This window comes from Engystomops pustulosus, chromosome 2 (genome assembly GCF_040894005.1).
Source record: "Engystomops pustulosus chromosome 2, aEngPut4.maternal, whole genome shotgun sequence".
Taxonomy (NCBI): domain Eukaryota; kingdom Metazoa; phylum Chordata; class Amphibia; order Anura; family Leptodactylidae; genus Engystomops; species Engystomops pustulosus.
The window spans coordinates 210,949,391-210,967,523 of record NC_092412.1 but is presented as its reverse complement, the minus strand read 5'-3'; the positions used below and the strand labels follow the sequence as shown (position 1 = coordinate 210,967,523).

Sequence of the window (18,133 nt, the reverse complement as noted above, 5' to 3'; positions counted from 1 at the left end):
CAAACACTTCGCAAAGTGTACCTAATATATCCTTAAAATTCAAATCTGAACATAAGAAAAACTCACTAATTTTTGCGCAATCGCTTTAAAGAGTTGTAAATTTTGCTTAAAAAAAGCTCCAGTCCCGAACAGGCGTAGGCAATAAAATGATCTGGGTAGCTCAAGACCAACAAACTCAAAATGCAAATTATATCATCCTCTAAAGATAAACTAAACAAGCCCAAAATACGGATGGGACAAGAACGCGTGACCTTTATTTTTAAACATAGATTTTAAGACTTTTCTGTAATATGTAATGCTCTATTTCTTAAGTGTATAACTTTCATGCTGTATCGTTCTGCTGAGAGGACTGAGTTCATGTTCTTGTCTGATTATCTGTCATAAATAAGAAGAATTTGAAAGGAAAAAAAATAAGCCCAAAACCCGAAAGAAAAAATTAGACAGACGCATCATGGCATTATTTCTTCTACAAACATTTCCAGTGAAATGTACAAAGCTATCACAATGATTTCCTCCATTTCCATATATCCCAAGGCAAGGGTATTGTCTGGGTTAATGTAAAGTGATGTTCTCCTTTTATACAGTAAAAGACAGAAAACATTGGTGACCTTTCATTTCCGAGCTTGTAAAGATCGTAGGAAGCCATTACCCTGAGAAGTCTACTGTTTATAGCAATTCCATTGGATGGCACAGACAATGATACAAATTTACACTGATAACATATTATTCGTACAGAACCTCTGTGAACCCTTTTAAAAATCCTATTGTCCACTAAAACGAGAATAACAAATATTCATCATCACAAATGACTTTGGCTACTACAAGTGATTGCTGGCATGTATAACCTCAGCTCTATCTCTTGAATCATATGGAAGAATATACATATAGGCAGTCCCCGCGTTACGTACAAGATGGTGTAGAGAACAAGAAACGTGGGCTGCTATAGACTGAACCTGTGCTGTCTTTTCCAGTGAAGACAAGTTTTCTTTGGGATGGATGATGTTCAGTGCCAAAATGGAAGATCCATGATGTGCACTTCAATGCTGCTGGTGCTGTGAAGCAACACACTACCATTATGGCTGTGTGAATAATTGTAGAGCCATCACATCTAACATTTGGTAAACCTAGTAGTAAGATGAGGGGAGCTACTAGCTCAGCAATATGTTCAGAATATCCTGTATCTACGTGTTTTTTGACACACACACCAAATGTTTCGTACACATTTCTCCACCATATTGTGACACTTTCTTGCCTGTCCAGTTGCCAGATTGATCACCAATTAAGTATTTATGGACCTAAGCAGCTCTCCATCTTAAAGGAAATCTACCACTAAAGTTAAGCTACATTAAACTAGACATACTAACCTATACTCCTCTTCACCTTGATCTCGGCACTGGTCTTCTTTAATCTTGACACGTCAGGATTGTTACAAAAAATGCAGCCGGAGTGCAGGGATGCGATGTCCGCCGCTGCGGGATGTTAATTATTCACGCATCTCGAGTGGCATCACCTTACTCTCTGTTATCTATCACCCAGGAGGAGTGAATGCACGCCTCTCACATGATCTCACTCTCCAGCGGGGCTATGGGCTGCTTTTTATAAGTCGCTTTTTTCCCAGGTAATCCTCGCATATCAGGTTTAAAGAAGACCAGCGCTGTAATCGAGATGAAGAGGAAAATAGGTGAGAATCCTACAGGTCCGGCTGCCACATCTGTGGGCAAATATGCTGCAGGATGTTATGCCTGTGTGCCTCTGTGCCCAACCCTATCACATTGTGTATTCAGATGAGAGACAGACTTCTCAATAAAATTATCCTTTTGCTGTAATATTGTAATCACTTACATGCATTATCATTGCAAAGACACATATAAAATTGTATTGGTCTCCTTTGTGCTTTATTTTTCCTGTCAGATACAGTCAGAGAACACTGAAATACATATATAATAAATTCTGATTAAAACATTAATTTTCAAATACAAATGCCCTCTAAAGGGGTGCTTGCCCTCATGTTCTCCACCAAAAAGTGCAGCATGACCCATGATAAAAGTAAATTATATATCTACAAGGCCGACATCTGAAATCCTGGAACTTATTTATAAGGCAGAATGTAGCAGTCAGAGATACAGCAATTACCAATTAGTAGGCTCCTCTAATTAATAGAAACGTAGTTCTATAATTTATGCATAATTGGGTTTCTTGGCTCGAGGGCATTTACAGTATTTCCCTCGGTCTGTCTGATCATTTCCAGTGTTGATAGCTCAGCAGCTGTTTTATAGTGGTAATTGTATTGTACTCATATCTTTCATCATTTAGAAAAATAAAAATAGTTTTGAGGGCGAAGAATAATTCCCATAATGTCCTGGGATCAAAATTTGGACAGTTCTAAAACTATTGCAAAAAATCAAATAATACAAAGTGAACTCTGTTTCATGACTGCAGCAGTAACAAGGGTTTCCAGGCAACCAATATTCATTATCTTTTAGATATTTTCATAAAACCGGAATGTTTACCATTCTTCCTTACCGGGCCATTTTTATAGTTTTAGCACCTATTTATTCACAAATAACTATCACATTTATAACTAAATATACATATTATATATATATACTGGCGGTCCACAACTTAAGAACACCTGACTTACAGATGGTCCCAAGTTACAAACGGACCTCTGGATGTTGGTAATTTACTGTACTTTAGTCTTAGTCTACAATGATTAGCTCTAACTGTTATCACAGGTGTCTGTAATGAAGCTTTATTGTTAATCCTGGTTCTGATGACAACCCAACATTTTTAAAATCCAATTGTCACAGAGACCAAAAAATGTTGGTGTTACAATTATAAAATATACAGTTCCTACATACAAACAAATTTAACTTAAGAACAAACCTACAGAATCTATAGGAAACAATAGAAAGAAAGCCACCGCTCACTCACATAAGCTGCATCCTCAATGTAGACGAGGTCCTATTCCTCCTTAGCTCTCGGTGCACGGAAAGGCAGTCCTGCCGGTTGACTGAATGATGCACAATGAAACGAAGGTATTCCAGAATCTTCTTTAAAAAAATATTTGAATTTTTATTTTGTAAATATTAAAATTGCAAGGTCACATCCTGGCATATCATCCAAAAAAGAAAAGATCTACGCGTTTCGGACTAGTGTGCTTGCGTCCTTATTCATGATCATGAATAAGGACGTAAGCACACTAGTCCGAAACGCGTAGATCTTTTCTTTTTTGGATGATATGCCAGGATGTGACCTTGCAATTTTAATATTTACAAAATAAAAATTCAAATATTTTTTTAAAGAAGATTCTGAGTGCTGGAATACCTTCGTTTCATTGTGCTACAGAATCTATCTTGTACGTAACCCGGGGTATGTCTGTACATATTTTTTTTCAGAACACCACTCTATCATTCACATGTTGTAATTCATCAATACATTAGAAACACCATCAAAGTTATTTATTTTGGAAAGGTTGACACCCAAAGGTGTTTTCTATTAGGAAAATGTGTTCTCCAATTTGTAGTCTGAGAGTCATCAGTTGTTTTTGATATTAACATCCTATCTCTGTGAAACTCATTGCTATTGTATAAGGACCATAGCCGAGGTCAATCCTCGAATTATGGACCATGAAGCGTCCTCTTTCATAAAAAACGATCCCTGTGCTTTGGACACGATTTCCAAAAAAATGGTAGTTGTCTGAGCTCTTGCTTATCCTTGAAATGGCAGAAGAGAACTGCAATCTGATTCCTGTTTTGCATGTAAGCAGAGACTATGTTCACCAGGAACAGTATCAATATGGGGTATTATATTGAGGATATTGGCTGCATGGGGCATTTCATCAGTAGCGGGGGGGGGGGGGGAGGGGGGCTGCATGGGGCATTTCATCAGTGGGGGGAAACTGGCTGCACGGAGCATTACATTATCACTAGGGGAGCTGGCTGCATGGAGCATTACATTATCAGTAGGGGGAGCTGGCTGCATGGGGCACTTTATCTTCAGTAAGGTGGGGATGGCTGCATGGGGCATTTAATCAGTAGGGGGGGGCATTTCATCAGCTGGCTACATGGGGCATTTTATAACTTGGGAGTCTGGCTGCATGGGGCAATTCATAAATGGGGGGCAGCTGCATGGGGCATTTCATTACTAGAGAAAGCTGTGACCAATGCATTTCCCACCCCAGGCTGATACTCAAGTCAATGAGATTTCCCATTTATTTTCTTTCAAAATTAGGGACCTGGCCTAATACTTGGGACGACTTATACTCGAGTATATTCGGTTTATGACAAATATACAGTGTGAGATGTGTTTTATACAAAACAAATAAGACTATGACTGGGTCCATAAATCAAGATCCATGTTGATGTCTTGATTGACATTTTTTGCTACTGCTGTGGTGTCCTCAGGGGTGTCGGAGTTAAGACTTAAGTCTTAGCCCCAGTACGCCTGAGGATGCCACAGATATTGCAAAACATGTCAGGGGAGGGGGGAGCTGTAGTGTAATTGTGTATATTTTATTTAGCAGTCAGAGGAGATAGTCCCGATATCCAATCTCTTAGTCTCTTGGTGTGGATCAGGTTTTAGGAGGTTAGATAATGGAGGGTAGCTCCCTTTATGTGAATAAAACCTCCATAAGATACATTAACAATAAAGCACAATAAATGTCTGATGAACATTGCGAACACTATAAAGCACCATGCTACAGGTGCCATTTATTCACAGATGCCAGCTCTCACATATAGCAGGCTATATGATACAACAGAAGGTGGATGGCAACAGCGTGTCATACAAATGGCTAACAGACAGGTGTTGTTGCAATTTACTATAATACACAGTGTACTATTTATATCCACTATAAATTGCCATATGTTTTGGCCACCTAGAGCTGAGCATCTTAGATGTGTCACAACAAGTCTACCTCAACATACCTACCTCAAACACCTGCCTCACAAGACAAGTTATCCGCATGAAAGAGCTATATTACTACTGGAGATTTTTTCTTGATAGTTGCACATTTATGTATTTTTAAATAATCATTAAAAGTGAAGTTTTATATGACCAACGGGTAGCAGTGAGGTCTCATGACCTTTTTTTGTGCATGTAGGTATACTCTTGACAAAATAAAAACTGAGCCAAACACAATAATAAGACACTGGTTTATTGTATGGTAAATCCAGTCTATAAAATTAGATCTGTATTCTATACTTCTCCATTAAGCTCAAATGTAAGATTTTCCTACATTAGCATGAACAATTTGATACAGACTTTAACTAAAAGCAAACCTGTCATCTTAATCGTTTCAGTACCTTATAAAACATTATTTCCTATTACCCGACTCTCTGACAGCAGCGAGTGGTGAGTTCCGAGGTGTATGTATGTGGGAAGGGGGGACACTGCAGAAGCTGTTCACCTCTGTCTTAATCTCTATGCATTCTTCCATACCATCCTCAGGAGACTGAGACACGGACTGCTGCAGTTGCCTCCCCTTCCTCTGGGACTCACCACACTGCTGGCAGAGAGCCAGGTGATGCAAAATAAAGTTTTACAAAGCAGTGGCAGCATTCAGGGCATTTTTTTAAATCAGCAAAGCATAGACTATTGGAACCTGTCACCAGCTAAACATGGCATTCCTGGTGACACGTTAACTTTAAAGAAACACTCCTAAAGGGAGTGGAATGACTTATTTTCATCATATTGATAGAACCTTACTCATGCTCCTACTTTTCACGCTCTGCACAAACTATAATTCAATAAATCAGCTGTGACTGGAGTGTTCCTTTAAATTAACATCTACCTTCTTTCATTCTTGAATACTTTATTAAAATTCACAGTAATACAGCATTAATAAAAATATCAACTATAGCCATAAAATCTAACACAAGCAATTTACAAAAAACATCTGTATCACCAACACAATCCACCCCATGCCTACATCCCAGTGCCAACTGTGCTGTACTTACATCTACTAATATGTCTGGGTTGTTGTATAAGTAGTTTATGGCAAGTTCCTATTACTTAGAATGAAACTACTATCAATTGTCTACTTAATTGTATTTAGAAAACAAACATTTATTAAACATTTAGACCTTCATTCTTGTTACTTACCTGAGTGAAGTATTTTCCATCTTGTTTCAAGACTTTTATACAAAGATCCAAAATCAGTCTCAAAAATTCCCAAGTCGAATCTAGATCATAAAGTAACAGTGGTTATATGATTTGTGTTTTACTATTTTAAGAACAGGACACATACAATTATTAAATCAATTTGTCTGTTTTCTCAAAGGGGAAATTTATTTTTTCTCAGCGTAAATACAGATTAAGAATTATAACAATGTTCCTTAGAAACTTGTGTTGTGCATCGCTAAGGTTATTCCTGATGGAAATGTATGATTAAAGTGGGTGTTATCATTGCTGTGATTAACTAGAGACACCTAGAGATCAGCTGTTTGACACTAAAGAAGCATATTACAAAAAAACACAAACAAGCAGGAACCACCGAAAAAAGTAAACAGCAAATTTCTTAAGAATAGTAATAATGAGTGCTGCAAAAATATTCACAACATAATGATGTACAGAATAAAGAAATACGGTAGATCATGGATTTATAAATTGCGCACACCAAACATTTGGGATCTCAGCTTACACATATTTCCCCGACTTGGAGGGTGGAGGTGATGACTTTTTCAATTCATTTTCAAAATATTGGATTTTGTTTTTGGGTTGGTGGGAATGCACACAAACAATTTCAAATGCATATTAGAGGGCCCTCAATTAGCCTAACAAGGTTACCTTACATTGAAAAATCTGTGTTGAAGACACGTAATAAGTGTCGGGGGTTACAAGATATCCTATAGTCCAATGGAAGCATTCTCTCCATTGATCCAAATATTAGTATTCACTTTACTTGGCGACATCTTGACTGTGGGAGTTCATACGGACAATGCATTTGGCTCAATCCTGATTGTGGGCGAATGCATTGAGCATGCTCTGGGTGCCATCTTTACACACCAGCATGTAGGTGTGTTTGGTTTACAGTCCTTGATGCTGGTGGTAGATTGTGGTCCTTTAAAGGGGTTGGCCATTAATAGAAACCTTTACTAGGGTAACAGTGTCGCATATAGTTCTGTAAGCAAGTACAAAAGCCTAATAGCCAGCAGGACACAGGATATAAGAGGAAGTCCTGGAAGCTTTAATAAACCTTACCAAGGTAAGTACTATATGGGAGACCCTATTACGGTTGTGTACTTACCCTAAAGATACCAGGAAGCTCTCATGAGATGACTTATGACTGTGATACGTCTCTGTCTTCATACAACTTTTTATGTCATTATGCAAGAACTATACTTATTCTTATTCAACCTCAAAGTTAAATGTCCAACTATTAGACTCTAAAGAAATTGCTATTTAATAAGATTATATGATGAGGTATAACACAGAAATAGTAATGTCACCTTCTTCTGGAGATGTGGAGATGGGGACAGCAGTAAGGTCATTTATGACATAATCAAATGTTCGCCCTTCTTTGGCATACGTCTTCAACACTGGAACACAATCCTCAACCAAAACCTGCAGACAGCAGGAAATATCACTTTAGTTCTATTTTTTTCCCCCAAAATGGAACAGAAACAATAACATTTAAATGAATGTCCTACACATACAGGAGGTGCAAGATTCTGGTTGGGAGGAGGTTCTAGTCAGATTTTGTGATGAAGAGGGCATCATGCATAGAGGGGATTGAGAGGATTTATGACCATAACTTTTGGCCAGTGGTAAACCCAAAGTTAATAATTTTTATTGAAGTTCTAGTTTTGGGATATAAGAAATGACCAGTAAAAAGAGATCTTTTCACATTCTAAGTTTGTGGCCTGAGAACAACACAAAAGATAGGCTGCTATCTTTAGGCTAAAGGTTATATTTAAGAGAACGTGCTGTTCTCAGGCTGCAAACACTGGATCTGTGGTCTGTTTTTGCAGTCCACATGTCATCACAAAATAATAATTTGCCAAGTTATCTGATAGAATCTTGTACCCTGTTGGACCAGTTGTTTCCACGATGGAATGAAATGTGTAGACATGGAGGCATATAGGTTCTGTAGGGTATCCAGTGGCACATTTGCCTACAGATGTTGCAGCCTGTAGATCCTACACCCTTGTAGATTGCCAAGCTGGCATTCTTGCTGGATCCCAAAAATCCTTAATTGGCAATGTATCTGCCACTAAAGGAGGTCAATTTGTGATATAGAGAAAAAAAGGTGGAAAGCGCAAATATAGTGTAGCAGGTTAAGTGATACCAATCCAGTAGATAAATACAACTAGGTACTCACCTTGAGAGGTTGTGTCATAAGCCATAACCAACTTGTAGTGCTTTTGTAGACCAAATCCACAGGGCTGCCCTTGGTGGACCCACAGTCTCCCGACCAGTGGGTATGTTGGAGATAGAAGTTTGTGGGCATATAGCTTGTGTTTGAAAAAATCCCGTTCGGCACCCGTTTCTGGGTTTTTCACTTTTTTAATAATAAAAAAGTGACCCTGAGAGGAAATAACTCTCCCAATTAGAAAATATATACGCAAAGATCAGGATCAATGTGAAAGTTAATGAATAACAATAAAAAAAGAACAGGAGAGTAATGTATTAGAGAGACTATTATATATTATATATTCTCTTATGTATTATTGTGTAAATTTGACAAAAACAACCAAAATGTTACATATCGTCACAAATGGTCGCCATAACCATAGCATCTACGCGCCAAAAAGTCTCTATATAACTTTAACAAAGAAACATTAGAATATGGACCGATGATGTACCCCGTACGGGTATGAAAACGTGTCTCCGAAGTAATAATACATTTTTACTGTGATTTTAATTATAGTTTATTTTTTTACTTATTTTATAATCAAAAGTAATAAAAAAGTGAAAACTCCAGAAACGGGAGCTGAATGGGATTTTTTCAAACACGAGCTATATGCTCACAAACTTCTATATCTAAAGGAGGTCAAGGAAGTGTTGCAAACTGGCGGAGACTCGTGACTAGCAGAATCAAACCACAACGTTCAGGTCCGTGTCAAACATTGAATTTGGAATTTGGCTCACCCCACACGCGACAGTGATTCCAATAAAAAATGACATTTGAAAGTCCTGCCAGGATAGATGACGATGGTCACTACGCAATGTACTTCGTATATCTCCGAGTTATCGATTGTCCCACTGCAAGGGTTAACAACATATGCAATGGATGCCCAGCAGATGAGCAGTGTGTTGATCCAAAGTATAGGCAAGGATTGACGGACCACAAGGCCTACGTACTTAAACTTGACGGATGTCAAATCCCAAACATATTGCAAGTGTTTGCTACAACAGCTCCCCTTTGGATGGTGAGGCAGCTGTCATTACAGCTGCCTATGGGCACAATGCCGATTGCACCTTATGGGGGCTATTAGGATTCAGAGAGCGGTTTTCCTATAAATGATGTGTCTACAAACGGAATAAACCATTGATGCCGTGCAATCCACTTACCTGGTAACAGTCGCCTTTCAGATTGTCCAACACATCACCGCACGTCTTCCGCATGTGTTGTCTACATCCATCGATCACCATTTGGTCTATGTTTGAAGCATGTTAAGGTGCGATTATTCGTTTGTGACAAAATAATGGGTCCCGCTGACAGTCCTGACAACAGTGATGTGATTTATTTCACGGTTCACAGTTACAGCTGAGTATGGAAATTAAACCTGAGCTGAACGACAGAGATCTGTAGTTTTGCCGACTCCATCACTCAGTCTGTCAACCGCTACTCTCATTCTACCTCTAGATGTGACATTATTGTTTTCCAGACTACTCTGGTGACACACAAACGTCAATATAAATATCCATAAATAAATAAATATTATATATATATATATGAATATATGACTTTTCTCTCCTCCTGAGCCATTATCTGCAGGTTTTTTTCATTGAATGAGGTCCTGTTATCTAAAACTTTTAAAAATTCCTTCTAGATCAGCTTCGCAGATCCATGACTCTGCCTGTTAAATTCGTTTGAGCTGTGAGCGCACACCATGTTTCCCAGCCCAAACACAGCTATTGTGACTGGCTTAAACTTTAAGACAAAAGTAAAACTTTACCACTGAAGGCTGCAATCAGACGAACGTCTTGTGGCCGTACATACGTCCGGCATAGACGGTAATGGCCGCCCGGAGCAACACGTTACCATGTCCTATCTTTCCCCGTGTGCATGGCCCATATGCCTTTTATTCATATGGAGAGGGCATATACGTTCGTCTAAATGCAGCTTAAGGATTTTTTTTTTTAATATTGGCCTGAGGGGGAATAAATATAACGAACTAGCTATGTACAACAAGTCGCTATAAAGTATAACATGGCATCACCATCTAGACTGCATATCAACAGAGGCTGGCAGTCACAGGTGGTGGCGCAATGGGGCAGAGAGCTAGAGAGGGCGAACTAGCGAGACTGGCGTCCACATGGCGGTTTTTATATGCACATTTTTTACTTTTCCTTTGTGAGTATGTTTTATCTTGAACATACTGCACTATTGCTGCTTAAATCTTTTCTGTAGTAGCCCTACATTTATTGAGTGGTTACAAGATATAAGAAAACGCAGCTGGACTGTCTGAACAGTGGTCTATCCTCATCCAAATATTGCGTGTGTGGAACTGCACTAGAAAAGTTTCCAAGAGGGAAAGTGGAACGAAATTGTGGATTCGCTAAAGGATATTCAAGAAGACATAAAAGGAGCTCCGGTCAGACTGTTTTTATTTTTACTAGAGAGAGGTGAGTTTAGCTAGTTTTTTTTAAACCCCCTTGGGGCCAACATTTTTAAATAATTTGACCTCTACTAATCCCAAACTTTAACAGGATAAGTATAAAACCATAAGAGGGTTAATCATATTAGCCTCATACAAATTACATTTATGGGGGCCGTAATCTGGCCGCAAAATTAGGGGTCTATGGCACCTGGTCACGGTGCGTTCGGCACTTTGTATCACCGCACTTCGACCTGGCTGGGCAGCAGCCATCCAAAATATGGAACATGTTGTTTTATGGGTACCGAGGGTACTCAGCTTTCTATAAAGATGGAAGGGGTGAGGAGTGCTTACCCCTTTGTTCTCCTGCACCCCGCAACATGCTCGCCCTGGTTATGGCCTGGGTAAGCACACGTTCGCGAGCATTCAGTTTGCTGCTGGGAGCCATGAGTCACGTTACACCGGGAATTATGGATTTGAAACTTCCTTTGACGTCCTGGTGGCTTCTGGCAGATATAGAACAGCCATGCAGGCACCGGATGTCACAGGAAGTCCCAAAACCCTGCTGCCCTGTGTTCATGTAACCCAACGCTCCCAGAAGTGGACTCCAAACTTTAACAGGGTAAGGCCTCATTCACACAACCATATTTGGGTCCATAGAGGTCTATTGAACCCTGGTTGCAGTAAATTGAGCACACAGCTCCTCACCGCCACGGGCCACTCTTCTTTCTTTGGACAGTGGAGGTGTAAGGGGCGCTCACTCACCCCGGTTGTGTGCTATGCTCAGGTTCCGCTCAAGGCGGGCACAAGGATGTGTGCATGAGGCCTAAGTATGATGCGGGTGACCCGACTAGGGCCTTTTACTTACCCTGTTAAAGAGTGGGATTAGTACACAACCCCTTTAAGGAAAAAACATGGGAGAACACTTTAACAATATATTAATAATATGCAGAATACATACTATACACCACAATATTTTCCATGATATATACTCTTTAGATTCAGGATGCAAGCATCTATATTTTATGGCAAAAACTTTAACAGTTTATATGAAGTTCCACATCCACTGTTTCCAGTATTTGCACTTATATTACCACATTTCAGATCCAGGGCAAAAAAAAAAAAAACCTGGGTTCATTTTACATCTGAATGATGGAGAAAGCCGCATAAATAATCAGATTATGGTTAGGTGTCCAGCGCTTTTGGATCCTGGCAGCTAAAATTCACAGGTCCAGACAGAAATCAAATCCATTGCCACAGTTCTACTTAATTTTAGCACTTAGTTATGCTGCTCAAGCAAAGCCTGGAGGCAGGTTCTTCAAAGCTGCAGTAATGGAAGAATTATAGGGGATAGGAGGATTAGTTTCTACACTTACAGGTTTAATATAAAGTCACTCTACATTCAATGACCCGGGACTGTATCTTATCCCTGATAAACTACATGTTTTGCTTGCAGAGGAACCGCCACCAAGTACTGAATGCTGAATGACACAACCTGTGTCATTTCTGCTGTGCCCTAATCAGTTTAATGTATGTTTGTTTTATTAAATCTGTCCACATGCTCAATAAATGCTCTCCAGAAGTTTGTATGCAAATTTCTTCATACCAGTCAAGAGGGCGGTAACCTTTGACTTTCACACAGCATGCAGAGTAACACAGGCAGAGCAGTAAGGCTACGATCCAATCTCGTTTTATACCCTGCATTACAATATACTGCATAACATATACTTACAAGTATATGTGGGGAGGATACCCAATGTATCCGAATAATGGAGGGCAGCAGGATATCCCACTGCATGCTTATACACTTAGCTACGTCCTCCCGTCTCCACCCCCTCCATCTGAAAGTATGAGGAGGACTGAACATTGGCATCAGCCAGTGATCTGCTATTGCCGATGTTCAGAGTGTCTCCGCACTGACATCACTGTCTTTATATGAGGGAACACCCACACAATATGCTCAGTTGGGACTGGGGATGGATACCAAACAGTGGCATCCATCTCCCATAGGCTACAATGGCCTATGTTGAACATACATAGGTTTTTCAGCAAGAAGTAAAGAGAAAAAAGCACAGTCTTCTATACTTTTTCATCTTGTATTTCCTGCTGGATGTGACATATAAGATTTTTACACGACCTGATACTGTCACAAGATAAGAAAAGGATATCTCCACCATGGTAACCATCTTTGGTTTTAGTTTGACAAGCTCATACAGTATGCCACCATCACCTCCTCCAAGAATTAACACTTCCTTCCCACAGTAGTCCTCCTTGCCGCTTCCCATAATGGCATGGGTGTAAGCTAGATCACTTTCTGCTAAATCTGTAAGAATCAAAAAAGATTGGAAAATATGAGAGAGAGTAAGAAAGGAAAATCAAAAAGAATTAGATCTGATTAAATTGTGAGTGTGACACTCCCTCCCTTAGCCTCTCCCACATGTACACATAAACACAGGTCAGTCTGTGATCTCTGAAGTCTTGGTTGGTCTCCTACTCATCATGCTGTTATCTGCTATGAACAGCACAATACCGCGGTCCGCTGCTGTGTGAGGTAGGTAGATTTTTTTAAACTCTATTTTATTATTACAATGTTGATTGAAAGCAGTTTTTAATCTGTCTTTTTATTTCAAGGGTTTCATCAGTTGTTCTCATCAATTAAACAAAACAGACAAAATTAGCGCAGGTCACTTACTAACATCTCCATTGAGAATGAGAATGTTTCCAAACTGCTTGGAGTGGAGGATTTTAATGTTTTGATAAGGTGAATCTTTACTGTAAACTATTTCGTCGATGTCATACTCTACTAAGCGCCCGTCAGCCGTGGGCCAGTATCTGTCAACCTCTGCTCCTCGGACAATAGGTGGCAATCTACGGAAAAAGGAAAATGAAACAATCAGTAATCTGTGTAATAAAGGAAACAATCAATTAAAAGGAAGATAAAATGTATTCATAGCCAATGTTTGCCTGCAGGATGCACCCAGGTGTAGAAGACATGAAAGAGAAGGTTCTTCCTTTTAAAAAAGGCCATGGAGTTAATGTATTAGACTGAGTCTAGAGTAGTTTAGGTATCTATGGTAGTTACAGTACTAGTCCAGTGGTCTAAGGTAGTAAAGGCATCGAACCAGGGCAGTTAGGTTTTAGTCAAGGGGTCATGGGTAGTTACAGTACTAGGCCAGGGGTCATGGGTAGTTACAGTACTAGGCCAGGGGTCATGGGTAGTTACAGTACTAGGCCAGGGGTCATGGGTAGTTACAGTACTAGGCCAGGGGTCATGGGTAGTTACAGTACTAGGCCAGGGGTCATGGGTAGTTACAGTACTAGGGGTCATGGGTAGTTACAGTACTATGCCAGGGGTCTAGGGTAGTTACAGTACTAGGACAGGGGTCTAGGGTAGTTACAGTACTAGGCCAGGGGTCAAGGGTAGTTACAGTACTAGGCCAGGGGTCATGGGTAGTTACAGTACTAGGCCAGGGGTCTAGGGTAGTTACAGTACTAGGCCAAGGGTCATGGGTAGTTACAGTACTAGGCCAGGGGTCATGGGTAGTTACAGTACTAGGCCAGGGGTCATGGGTAGTTACAGTACTATGCCAGGGGTCTAGGGTAGTTACAGTACTAGGACAGGGGTCTAGGGTAGTTACAGTACTAGGCCAGGGGTCAAGGGTAGTTACAGTACTAGGCCAGGGGCCAAGTGTAGTTACAGTAGTAAAGTAAAGTCCACACAACAGGTGCCTCCACGCCCGGCTTTCGCCACAAATAATGAGCTTCACCGCCTTCACCAGTGCACAGGGACTGGTCTGGAGCCCGACCAAATGTGAATACGAACAAGGAATATATCCATAAGTCCAGCATGACAGGTTTGGGTGGTAAAAGATTCTTCTTTATTCTCCATAAAAAGTATATAACAGCATAAGGAACACACAGGTAGGCGTCACAGACCGACGCGTTTCGACACATCGTGTCTTTATCAAGGTCTGAAACTCAGACCTATCAGATAGGTTAATGCTTCTTTTAAACCAAGAAAGAAATTCTTATATTTATATAAGCAGAATTGGCAAAATAGAGACAATGTGGGGGCCATTAATAAGGCTCCGCTCACATCTTGGTCTTTAGATTAAGTTATGAGGACATGTCGGCATAATTCCTGATGTGTCTGTACAATGCATGACACAAAGGTATATCACTGTATACAGTACGATTTGTCTGAAAGCGGGAGGAGTAGAGACTGACTGCTACTGAAGTTCGGGGTGTTTCCCTAGTGATGTCACTGTCCTTATATGGATAGTTACATCACTGGGAGCCAGGGAGGCCAGTACTGCTGCATCCCCTCCCCATAGACTTCAATGGCCTCCGCTGAGTATATATGTCGCTCAGCAGAAGGCAGCTGAATTTGCACAGAATGTGTCTGCCAATACAAGGGACGAAAGGGGAATAAAAGTTGCAATTTCCAGGCTGTGTCTTTCCATACCTTGTATCCCTGAAAACTGGCATACAAAGAATGTAAAATTCCCCCAATTTATCTTTTCCAAACAAACTGAAATGGAAAAGAAACGTAAACCATTTACTCTGTTGTCAAGCCCCTTTTATATAATACAAAAAATATCACGATACAGCAGGTTGTAGTGTAATTTGCTAATCTTCCACTTGAGGGCAGCAAATCTCCACAATGCACCAGCTATAAGAATATCATCCATACTGCAGGGAGACCTCTATGGAAGACAATTACCTTTTCACTTGTAAGATACTGTTGTGCAAAGTTTCTTTCATCTTCTCCTCAATCTTGTCAAGTAGCTGCAGAAAGACAATGTCAATAGTGAATTAGCCAGACTGTTACTATAGAGTGCTTACACTTCATATTAGTACAGCTAGTCTGATAGGGCATTAGTTCTAGTATGGGCAGGTTCCTCTAGTATCCTATCATGCACATATAACATGACATAACATATATGGTAAAGCGCCAAAGGGAAGTGGATCAATATTTCAATATAAAGCTCAAAGACAGGGCAACAGAGTTTCCAGTGGTTCACAGTACATCTTAGTTTTAGCATAAATTTCAGGTGACGTCCATACAGGTAAGATGGTGCTATATAAATAAAGATGATTATTATGACAGGTAACAAAGAGCTAGGCCTTAGAGATAATGAGCATTTCAGCTCAGCTGTGAGGCTACCCATCATATAGCTGTGAGGCTACCCATAGTATAGCTGTGAGGCTACCCATCATATAGCTGTGAGGCTACCCATAGTATAGCTGTGAGGCTACCCATCATATATATGTGTGGCTACCCATAGTATAGCTGTGAGGCTACCCATTCCATAGTAGCTAATGTGCTGTTTTCTGCTGGATTGGCCACCGGCCTCTGCTTGGTGGTACTATGACTCTCACTTAAATCTTATGTTACTAACCCCTATAGACAGACATTATATACTCACATGCCGCACAGAGTCATTCTCTTCTAGCTCATCAAGGCTTTGCAGGTCAAACAGCACTAAGCCGTGAGGATAGATTCTCACAGTAGCAAAACTAAAAGAAAAAATAGATTGTAAGTGAGAAGGGCCCTAAGTTCTATAGTTTCAACTAATGATGTTATACCTCTACAATGTCTAATTTTGTTTGTATATGAACCCCATGATCTGTAAAGCGCTGCAGAGTATTATGGCACTATATAAACAGAGGTTTATATACTACCCTGTTTCCCCCAAAAAAAGACAACCCCTGAAAATAAGACCTCGCAATTTGTTTTCAAGCTTAGAAATATAAGACATATAAGAAATATAAGACCTTCCCTTGTGACAGTCATTACTACAGCAACCCCCCAAACACACACACTCACGTCGTACATTAGTACTAGTAGATCATTTATATACTGCAGGAGGTTGTGACATGGGGGAAGAAGCTACGGGATAAAATCACTGACTGCTGCGCTAAGCAGATACCCGAAAGGGTCATTTAAGGAAGGTGCTAAACATGAGGGATTGGGGTCAATGATTCTAATAAAAATGGAGTCACAAGAAATTCACCAAGAAATTCAGAGGTTGCCGTATTATAAGGATGTTAGAGAAGTTGATTACTTGATGGCCCTTAAATAAAAAATCTTGCTTTTTGTTCATAAATATTGGGATCGGTAAATGTAAATACCGGAGACTGTTGTACATGGAGGCACAAGACTTTCTTGATGTATGTGATGGCATAACTACAGTATACTAAAACATGTGGATTTATTTGTTACATAATTATTGTGAATTCTTGTTTGTTGAAAAATAAGACATCCCCTTAAAATAAGACCTAGTGCCTCTTTAGTAACAAAAATTAATATAAGACACTGGTATTTTTTCTGGAAAAAACGGTAAGTAAATTATCTATGTAGCTTATGTTGCTGGTGTCACAGCTCCTGATGATCAGCTGATCGTTTTGGACACAGTGTAGGGTGAAAATTTTCTAATATCAACTTTTAAAATTATGCTAACAAACCTGAAGGGCTCCTGAAAAGCCCCTCCTTGCTGCAGCTACACAGGTTGGAACACTGTTCTTAGCTGAAAGGAGTGGCACCCGGTGTGGTCTTCTGCTGCTGTAGCCCATCTGCCTCAAAGTTCGACGTACTGTGCGTTCAGAGTTGCTCTTCTGCCTACCTTGGTTGTAATGGGTGGCGATTTGAGTCACTGTTGCCTTTCTATCAGCTCAAACCAGTCTGCCCATTCTCCTCTGGCATCAACAAGGCATTTCCGCCCACAGAACTGCCGCTCACTGGATGTTTTTTCTTTTTCGGACCATTCTCTGTAAACCCTAGAGATGGTTGTGCGTGAAAATCCCAGTAGATCAGCAGTTTCTGAAATACTCAGAACAGCCCTTCTGGCACCAACAACCATGCCACGTTCAAAGGCACTCAAATAAACTTTCTTCTCGCCGCCATGTGATTGGCTAATTAGAAATTAAGTGTTAATGAGCAGTTGGACAGGTGTACCTAACAAAGTGGCCGGTGAGTGTATATTAGCATAATACTGCCATACTGTGAATACATAAGACCTCCGGCCTTGTGACTCCCCATATGATCCAAATGCACCAATGTCTAACACACGATTCATCTTAACGTATGCTGTAATTATTTTATTTGCTTGATAAATACCCAGGTCACGATAGTCAGCCAAGAGGAGTTCCAAAAAGTAACAAAAAGTTTAGAATTTCTTAGGCTCAAAATGTAATTTTTATTTTGTTTAGAACAAAAATTGTGTTTGTCTAGTAGCTGTGCTGAGTTGGGGTATTTGTCTTTTCTTCCACCTAAACGTTTTCATCTGATTCATCTTAGAATCCAAAAACCTGAAGCATATTGTTTCCAGAATTAAATCCTAGAAACATTCTTGAAAAAAAACAAT

At 40.0% G+C, this 18,133-nt stretch overlaps 1 protein-coding gene across 1 annotated transcript in view; it reads right to left on the bottom strand.

Moving 5' to 3' along the window:
* SMS (spermine synthase) overlaps positions 1 to 18,133 on the bottom strand; it is a 103,684-nt gene that overhangs the window by 49,271 nt on the left and 36,280 nt on the right. The window contains exons 3-9 of the mRNA XM_072137985.1: positions 16,196 to 16,286; positions 15,490 to 15,554; positions 13,459 to 13,634; positions 12,935 to 13,089; positions 9,517 to 9,606; positions 7,452 to 7,566; positions 6,106 to 6,185 (exon numbers count right to left, since the gene is read on the bottom strand). Of these exons, the coding sequence (XP_071994086.1) occupies positions 6,106 to 6,185; positions 7,452 to 7,566; positions 9,517 to 9,606; positions 12,935 to 13,089; positions 13,459 to 13,634; positions 15,490 to 15,554; positions 16,196 to 16,286 (772 nt within the window). The remainder of the gene's footprint in view (positions 1 to 6,105; positions 6,186 to 7,451; positions 7,567 to 9,516; positions 9,607 to 12,934; positions 13,090 to 13,458; positions 13,635 to 15,489; positions 15,555 to 16,195; positions 16,287 to 18,133) is intronic.